Consider the following 9,619-nt stretch of genomic DNA (forward strand, 5'->3'; position numbering starts at 1 on the left):
TCCCCTTGCTGGGTCGCTGCAGTAGCCATCTTATCATTCCACCTGCTCCCCATCGTAGCCCTGCTGTATCCAGCCTCCACCTCCCACCTGAGGAAGCTCCTCCAAGCACAGATAGAACATGTCACTGCTCTCCCTCAGAAACCTTCCATGGCTCCCATCTGCTAAACCTAAATGCCTTAATCGGCTTTCGGTTTCCTCTCAGTGGCCTCAGCCCACTGTTCTGTTCTTGCCGTTCCTCCCAGCACACACTTCAGCATCCTGCCAACCAAACCTCAGGCAGTTTGCCCACGTGAACTCTCTACCCAACCCTCTTGCTGCCAGACCCAGTCCTTCTTGCATTTACAAACAATCTCTCTCCCACCTCTCAAATCCCAGAGTCCGTTATCTGTAGCTGTCTCGTAGTCATTACTTCCTTCCCTTGCATTATAGTTATTTATACAAAAATCTCTCTCCTGCTAAACCATAAGCTCCTTGAAAGGCAGGAGTTATCTCTTCTCATCTTTTATCCCCCAGAGCACCTCCCAGGGCCTGACTCACAAAAGCTATTGTGCTATCACCTCCTGGAGTGCATGTGCAAAGAAATTTAAGACATCTACTCTGCCCTTAAATAGCTTTCCATTTACTTGGACAGAGAGTTCTTTTGTTCCTTCAACACATCTTAATTGAGTGCCTGCTATGTCTGGCGCTGTGCAAGACCTGCTACAGCGGCTGATTAGAGATATGGTCCCTGTTCTCCTGGTGCTCCCTTTGCAGCAGGGGAGATGTCCAGTCAGCTGCAATACTGTGTGGTGGGGGAAGTAGAGGATACCTTGGAATCACACAAGTGGGGCCCCACTTGACTGATTGAGGGGGTCACGGGAGGTTTTCAGGAGGAAGTGGTGACCAAGCAGAGACCTGAAGAATAAGTGGGGGGGCAGCCAGGAGAAATGAGGGGGAGGGTAGAATCAGACATAGACAACAACAGGAGTGAAGGCCAGGGACAGTTCAGCGTGTTTAAGAAACTAAGAAGCTCGGTTTCATTGGGGCTGCTGTTGGGGTGTGCCCGTGCCCAAACGTATGGCTCTGTTAGAGGTGAGTCCTGAGTGTAGGCCATTCCTACCTGGTCTGGTTGGCTCTGTCAAAGAGTCTGGACTCAACCCAATGGTAGTAGAGAGCCACTGAGGATTTAGGGAGGAAAGGAAGACAACTTCGTTTGTTTTTGAGCCTCACTTTGACGGCTGTGGAGAAAGCTCTGGATGAATGGGGGCAAGAGGGACAATGAAACCTGAGCTGGGGACCTCAGGGAGGTCCTGGAGTCCCCCTGCTCAGCCCACCCCCCAGGCCAGCCTCCTTCTTGCTGGTGGAGTATTCCTTCCTCACCCAGCCTGGGCTTGTCATTGCTGGTGTCCCATCCCGAGTCAGGTGATTCCTTCACCTGAACCCTCACTTCAACTTCAGCAGAGCCCAAGATCACAGGGTTGGAATGACCCTAATGGACTTCGATCAACCCCTGCCAACACCTCCCATAACCCCCTGCCCCAGTGCTGGTGCATCTGTCTGTGGACAGCTCTGACTGGCATCCTTAGCCAAATCAATCTATCTGTAGCTCTTCTTTGGTCTTCCTGGTCTCCCCCTTGGGACCACACAGGGATCAAGTATCTTATGCCTTGTAGGGGACACGGAGAGTATCACCAATGAATCACTCCCCACCTACCAACTCCAATCTGCAAAGTCCACCTTGCACTCAGCTTCTCAAGCTCTCAAGCTGTGTCTCCAACCCAACCCAGCTGTGAAGCCCGTAGCACTGCAGGCTGGGCAATCCCAGAAGGACTGAGAGTCAGGAGAACTGAGAACTGGTTAAATCTTGGCTTTACCACGGGTGTTGTGTGACCCTAGGCAAGTCATTTCCCTTCCCTGGAGAGTGTTTGGGTTTTTATTTTTGTTTTTTTTGCTTGACTGGGGACTGGGTTTACATTATACCAGTGATCCTCCATCTTGGATGCCCATTAGAATTATTGGACAGCTTCGAGAATTGTCCCTGCTGGCCCCAATGTGGAGAGTGATGATGTGTTCTGGGGTGGGGCTGGCACGACAGTTTTCTTCTACATCGTTGTTCTTACACTCACCCAGGATGAAGGACCACTGGATCTGCTGGTCCCTGCCTTCCCTCCTAGCACTGACCCTCTACAATTCCATGCCAGAATGAGATGGGAGGCCCACGTGGGCAGGTGAACAGGAGTCACCCCTTATCTAGAAGTGCTGACCCTGGAGCACCATGCCAATATAAATACCTGGGGCTGCCGAAAGGCCAGGAATTTTAAGTCCCAGCTTCTCAAGTCTGCCAAGGTGGAAGCTCCAGAGCCCAGTGTTGAGGATGTAGAGATCCCCTAAAAAGGTTCCCAAAGAAGTCTTGGGGCAATAACTGGAGACAGAATCATCTTAATTCCATGGCTTAAAAATGACCTCACGGCCCTGGCGTGTGCCTTTGGAACTGCTCCACGGACACCCCTGCCCTCCATGTACACCAGTGTTTGGGGTGAGCCCTGCAGTCTGTGGGATCTGTGGGGCGCCTTCTGCATGTTCCTTGAGGCAGAGACTGCGCTTTATCTAATTTGGAATTCCCAGAACTTGGAGGTGCCTGGGGCTTAGTGGGTGCTCAGTACCTGCTGGTGAAATGGACAGGCCACTCAGTTTTTTTCATCTGTAAAGTGGGATCATGGTGTCTTCCTTGCCAAATAACAGGCCCGTGGGGAGAGCCATGTAAGCAGGGCTGGTTTGATGAGCGCTTGGCCTGTACAGTGGCTGAGGGCCTCGTGTTCCGAAAGGCCCTGCACTTGGTGAATACTCTGCTGTGGCCATCTAGAAATTCGTAATAATTTTAGAACAAGGGGTCTCACATTTTCATTTTGCACTGGGTCCTTCAGATGAAGTAACTGGTCCCGCATGTGTCATATGTGGTTTGAATAAACTCAGAGAACCCTGTCTACAAACTATTGATGGGACTTTATTATGGCCACCGATCTCTGAATGTAGGTGGCTTTGAGTGCCAGGGAGAGAGCAATTCCAGGAGATGGAGAGGGAATGGAGACTGCTTTGTGCCTTTCTGCCTGGAGGAGGTGAGGGCAAGGGCTTCAGTTTCTCCATCCATCTAATGAACACACCTGTCTCAGCAGGACCTCTGGCCTCACCTGGCCTGGCCTGACTGACAGAAGGAATATCGGGAGTGCTCTTTGCAGACTGTCGAGAGCTACACCCACTTGCCCATTCCACAATTTTTCCATGGCCTTCCCGAGGCCCAGTCCTCTCATCTTCAGGGAAGAAATGGGTCCTGAAAATCCGCAGGGTCAGGATTTCTGGTTGTCTGGCCCAGCTGAGTGATGCTGCTGGGGGAAGAAAGCTGTCAGCACCAGCTGCGCAGGCAGGAACCCCTTCTCTGTGTCATCCTGTTTGGAATCCTGGAGTGCATTGCTATAGCAACTTGCCTAATTCACCCCACATGCCACGTGGAAAAACCTCTGCCCGCTTTAGAGCTGCATCACCCAAGCCACAAGCTGGGTTCTTCTACATTGTAGAACGAGGCTGCCCATCAGCAAGAGGGGCTGGGGTAGGACATATCTGACCAGTGATGGAGTAGGGGGCTGAGTGGTTGGACTACACCAGGTAGGTCTTCCGGCCTCACCTATTTCATCTGCTGGCTGGCCCTTGTGCCTGACATCCCACCAATAGCCCTTTATTCCTTGGGCTCAAGGCACAGCCAGTTGAAATGGAAATCCCTCTGGGTAGAACACATCACGTCGTCATCACTTATTAGTGTGGTTCAACATGAGTTAACTCACTAGGCCTGAAGCTCAAAGAAGGTTCTGATTAGCGGAATGGGAGCAGGCGGGGCAGGCAGGAGAAGGTCGCCAAACCTTGACTCTGAGAATGGGCTGGAATGACAGCCCCTGGGAAGTCAGTGTTTCAGAGTATTGGGCACCTGAGGGCAGGTGGCAGAGCCTGGTGGGCCCTGAGCCGGGTGGGGAGAGGGAAGGGGGAGAGACATTCTCACATAATGAGTCATCATCATAGGAGGACCACTTCTACCAAGCCAGCATCATGTTGGAGGAGTCACTGTCTAGCTGGGCCTAGAAACTGGTGCCCCTGTGGGGGTGGCTGTTTGCATACTGTCCCCAATAATTCCCCAATTCCTCAATTCCTCAGCTATTGAAGACAGCTCCTTCAACAAGGACAACTTACTGTCTTTCTGTGCTCTCAAGGTCCATTTCCTGAAGAGAGTATGGTGCATGGATTAAAAGCAGTGGCCCTTGTAATCCCAGCACTTTGGGAGGCCAAGGCAGGCAGATCACCTGAAGTCGGGAGTTCAAGACCAGCCTGGTCAACATGGTGAAAACCCATCTCTCCTAAAAATACAAAAATTAGCTGGGTACGGTAGCACAGACCTGTAATCCCAACTACTCAGGAGGCTGAGGCAGAAGAATCACTTGAACCTGGGAGATGGAGGTTACAATGAGCTGAGATCATGCCACTGCACTCCAGCCTGGGCGACAGAACGAGACTGTCTCAAAAAAATAAAATAAAATAAAAAAATAAGCAGTGGCCTTGGGATCAGACAAATCCCGACAATGCCTCTTAGGCTATCGACATGACCTTGGTTAAGCCATTTAACTTCCTATGTGTAACCCGGTAGTGGAATGGCAGAATTGTAGTAGTGACTTCGTGCAACTGTAGCAAGGCCTTACTGAGATGTGAGAAGGTGCTTGACACAGTGCCTGGCATCAATCAAATATTAAATGATGGGAAGAGTAATAACGCTTCTGTGAGCTGGGGGCTTATTGGGCGCCAGACACTGTTCTCAGCACTTGACACAAATGAATTACATATGGACCATTTAACCGGATGGTTGTCCTATGAAGTTGTTATTCTGCCCATTTTACAGTTGAGAAAAATGAGGCCTGGGGGGCTTATCCAGAGTCACCCGGGTAGAAAGAATTTGCATCTGGGCAGTCTGGGTCCTAAGCCCACACATATGCTGATTATTTCTCTGCTTGGTGAGTGCTTCAGTGAAGGAGGAAGTGAGAAACAGCACGGTGGGGGTTTGGCCTCACTGACTTTTTCCTCCAGGTGGGATTTCACACGTCCTGTGACTCAGGTCTTAAGTATATAGTAGGAAAACTCTCCACGGAATTTTTTGCAGCTCACTTATTTTAGATTTACAAGATGATCAACACCAGTCTCTTCCTCTCCTTCTCCTGTCAGTGGTAACAAACTTAATGGGCATTTGATGAAGAATTCACACAGTTAGTATCTGCATGATGGGGTTGTGGAGGGTCGCCCTTGGACCACAGCTCCTATAGAAAGCACTCCATGCTGAAGGTGTGTGGGTGTCTTTGGAGCTCACGACTGCTTAGGGAAAAGTTCCAAATGGCTACGAATCCTTGATGGTAGCCTACAGTTGGTGGGGAGTGGGTGGGCAGGGAAGGGGACTTCAGTGATGAGGATTAGCAGAGATACCAGTTTTGAACTGTATTAGAGGATTTTTAAGGCTCATTTTGCAGCTGACTTTCCCTGAGTCAGCCAGAGCCCATCACTGCCTGGGGAGGGTTATGATGGATCCTAGAACAATGTTCGACTTTGACTCCCAAAGTAAGCTCTGGAAGCCCATGATGAGACAATAACACCCAAAGTCAGGCATTGTGGCGAAGAAACAGGGGCTTTTAAAATTCCCCAAATTCCCTTCTACATAGCAAGAGCCAAGCCAGCTCAGCTTAGAACATAGTTTTATCCTAAGTGATAGGAGCTGGGGGTGTTGGTGGAAGGGAGGGAGAGTGGAAGGGAAGGTCCCTGCTGTTAGAAGAAGGAAGAGCTCCCCACTACAGGAGGGTAGAAAAAGAGGTTCAGCGAGGGCAAGGTTGAGAGGTAAGATACTGTCTGAGTTCTTCCAGGGCTCACGGCCCTGTGTGGATGGGCTGGGAATGGTGGGAAGAGCGTGGAGATAGACATCCCATCTCTAGGGGTCCACTGTGGGTAGAGTTGGGGGCATGGTGAGTAAGTAGAAAAAGAATGAGACTCCAGGACCCGCTTATGACATGGAAAGATCCAGAAACTCCTCAGCTAATGATAGCTGAGGGGCTTGGCTGACAAGTTCCCAGCAGGTGGGCAATGGGGTGGCGAAGTGACAAACTTCCTGTTCTACCCTGCTCTCCACTGGGAAGGAGAGGCTGGGAGCAGGTCTTGGACCTCAGCCTTTGTACATCCGTGGTGTCTAGCACTGTGCTTTTCCACAGGATACTTTATGTTGGGTAGGACCTCCACCCACAAGGGCCATGTTGCATGGTATAGGCTTTCTCCAATTCCACACTACAATACATCCACATCAACAGCATACTGACTTCAAGACAGCCCCGATGGCAAACAAACAAAGAAAACAACATCCTTGAGTTCTTATTATGATCAAGAGTTTGGGCCAAGGCTTTAAAGGAGGGACTAGGAAAGTCTTAACTTATTTGGGGCCCTGGCATGTATATCTCCTCTGATTCTTCAATGCACTTCCTCTAAACTTCTCTTGTGAACGTGAGTTTGAAAATTCTATCTCTGTGTCCTTAGATCCTGAAGAGTCAAAACCTTGAGTGCTGCTGCTGCTGCTGATGATGTTGGAGAAGAAAGACAACCTCCTTGAGTGCTTAATACATGCCTAGCACTTTCTAAGCATTAATCTTTGTGACTCTAAGTTCTATTATTACCCCCACTTTGTAGGTGAGGAAACTGAGGCACAGAGCCATGGAGTAACTTGCCAAGGGCACAGAGCCCTAACTGGTAGGGCCTAGGCCAATCCCAGGCAGTGAAACTCCAGGGCCTCCACCCTTACACTGTGTCTGATCTCACTTTGTGTCTTTATGGAGCCTGGCAGATAACAGGTGCTCAGCAAAGATTACGCTTCTACGAATCATCACCCTTACTACAGATAGGTTATGACTGTAAAGCTCTGGTCAATTGATCTCCTCTCTTTTTGGACTTGATTACTTCTTTTTTCAGGCTTTCCTGATAGTTTTGTCTACCCCATCACGCTGTCCAGCCTGCAGCAGGAGCTCTGGGAGCTCTGGGAGAGTAGATGCTTTGAGGTCTCACTCTCAATGTGGCCTCTGACAGATTCCCTGCCCAGACAAACTGCCATCACCAATAGACAAGCTTCCCGGTAATCCTCACATTGAATCCATGCAATGCACGGATGAGAGATCAACATCAGTCCTGTCCTGGAGCCTGAGGCATGAACCCAGTGATCTTTGAGACCCTTCTGGTCTTCAAAGTCCACACTGACCAGAGTGGTTTAAAAATATTCATCATCTTCTTTAATTAGTCTCAGAAAATAACACTCCAAAATACGAACATTCTCACTTTAAGGCCCATGCACACTCTACACACTTTTTCAGGGCGAGTTCAAATGGTATCTCCTCCTCCAGGAAGACTTCCTTGTTTAATCTGGCCGAAATTGAACTTCTCTTGTTTGAACACCCAGCCCTTCGTTTCTCCATGCCATTCATGCCCTCGTGCCTCTGTTTAGCTTTCCCTGGCCTTGGCTTGTTCTCAGTTACAGGCAAGACCCAGATTGCACACATGCTTGGGCCCCACCCCCAGCTCCTTGCAAGCAGATGTGGTTGTTCCAACATTGATTGATATGTTTAATGAATCCCATATTTCAAGAACACAACTGACCAGACGTAACTCAGGAGTGGTTTTTGCCATATAAGCAGAGCTCTGAGTCACAAATCCTGTGTCTTCAGAGGTCCTTTAATGTCCTTGTTCTTCACCCCCTCCTCCTTGAGTAGCAATAACATTAACAACCATTGATTAAAGCCTACTGTGCACCCAGCCCTGTGTCAAGGGCCTTTCTTACAGTGCCTTACTGTATCCTGACAACTTGACTGACAAGGAATTTGTGTCTCCATTCCTCACATAAGGAAACCTGTTGGAAATGTTGCATTATCTGTCCTATATTGAACACCTAGCGGGGGATATAGAGCCAGAAGTGGAAGCCAGGTCTGATTCCAAAGCCATCGCTCTTAGCTTCCTGAGGTCCAGGCTGTCCTTAGCCCCTAAGGCGGCCACTCCTTCCCAAGGTTCTGATGGAGCCACCTATCTGGAGTCACACAGGAGTGCGTCTCTTTTCTTGTGGCTGGATCTCGAGTGATATGAGGACGGCTCCTGGAAAAGATTCTCCCCTGCTGTCTAAATGCACCTAAATGGGCTTGGCCGCCTCCGCAGCTGGCTTCTAGATGCATGTTGGCCTGGTGGCAGTTCTTTCCCTGCTCTCCCTTCCAAGCTCCCACAACTCAATGCATCCATGATTGTTTTAAACTGTGACTCTAGGAGTCCACTAGCCAGAGGCCCATTCAACCATGGGCCCTCTGAGAAGCGCCTCTGCAGACCGACAGGAGGGCGGACTTGCTTTGCGTGGTACCCGGGGACTGGGGCAAACGGCTGCGGGATGGTCTCCACCTGAGCTCCCTGAGGGCACCTCTCCCACTACCACCGCATCTGAGCCCCACTACTGGCCCCAGCTCGGGCCTGGAGCCCATGCAGAAGGGAAGGCAAGGGCGAGCGCCCACGCCCGGCCAGTAACCTAGGCGCTGGCCCTTGCCGGAGCACTCGGACGCCTTCCACAGAACAGCATCACTGGCGGCCGCCCCCGTGGAGGGTGGAACCCGGGCGCCCGGCGTGGGACGGCCGGGGCCGGGGTACCCTAGGGAGGAGAGCCCAGGGCTGGCCTCCCGCTCCCGGCCGTGCGCCCCTCGGGCCGGAGGTTCCTGCCGCGCCCAAACACCTGGAGTGCATTAGGCGGCGGCGCGCGTCTAGGCGACGGCGGCTTTCCCCAGATTATTGAATAATTGCATAATTCCGAGCGCGGGTTGGGAGGCGATGCCGGGTCCCTACCCCCGGTATCAGGTAACGTTTCCCGGGGTCCTACGCTGCGTAGCTGGGTCCCGCCGCTGCTGGCCGGGCCGACGAGGGCTAGCCCCCGCCTACCGGCCATAGCCTAGGGGCTTTGCTCTGTCTTTGGCCGGAGGGACTTTGGGCAGCCCTCATCCCCACCCCTCAAGCCCTCCGGGGCCGCCGCGCCAGCTCTCCAAACTTTGAGATGCTTTCCCCGAGCCAGGGAGGGCAGCTGGGGCACACTCTCTCGGCTCTGTCCGCTTCCCCAGCCCGGGCCGCGCGCCTGCGGCGCTCCCGAGACACCCGAGTGCCCCTGGCAGCCGTGCGGGAACCCCGGCGTGGGCCTTGGAGGCACCCAAGGCGCCCAGGAGGGCCACCAGCTCTGGGCGCTTTTCAACTCAAGCCTCTTTAACTCTTCCCAAACACATCAGTGTCCCGGTTCTCAACAGCCTCCGCGCACCTCCCTCTTTTGCGAAACTTGACGGAACCGCTAGACTAGGGCCAGTCCCTGGGGGACCCACGTCCCCAAGAGCAGCCAAGGTCTGACCCTGGGAGGAGCGTCGCGTCCCGATGCTGGCCGCTGGATCCAAGCCCCGAGGGCCCAGGGAGGGACTCCGAGAGGCAAGGGGAGGCAGAGGGTGGGCACGTACCTGGCCACAGGCTGAGGGCCCAGGCCACCACCAGGCCCCTGGGCAGGTCCATGGCCCGCGGT

General features: G+C 52.2%; 1 protein-coding gene across 1 annotated transcript in view; it reads right to left on the reverse strand.

Annotated features, from left to right (window-relative positions):
* Positions 1-9,612, reverse strand: part of ITGA11 (integrin, alpha 11) — a 152,699-nt gene extending 143,087 nt beyond the window's left edge. The window contains exon 1 of the mRNA XM_011968759.1: positions 9,558-9,612. Within this exon, the coding sequence (XP_011824149.1) occupies positions 9,558-9,609 (52 nt within the window). The 5' untranslated portion in view covers positions 9,610-9,612. The remainder of the gene's footprint in view (positions 1-9,557) is intronic.
* Positions 9,613-9,619: the final 7 nt, after the last annotated feature.

The sequence above is a fragment of the Mandrillus leucophaeus genome, unplaced genomic scaffold, assembly GCF_000951045.1.
Source record: "Mandrillus leucophaeus isolate KB7577 unplaced genomic scaffold, Mleu.le_1.0 Scaffold12, whole genome shotgun sequence".
In the NCBI taxonomy this organism is placed as follows: domain Eukaryota; kingdom Metazoa; phylum Chordata; class Mammalia; order Primates; family Cercopithecidae; genus Mandrillus; species Mandrillus leucophaeus.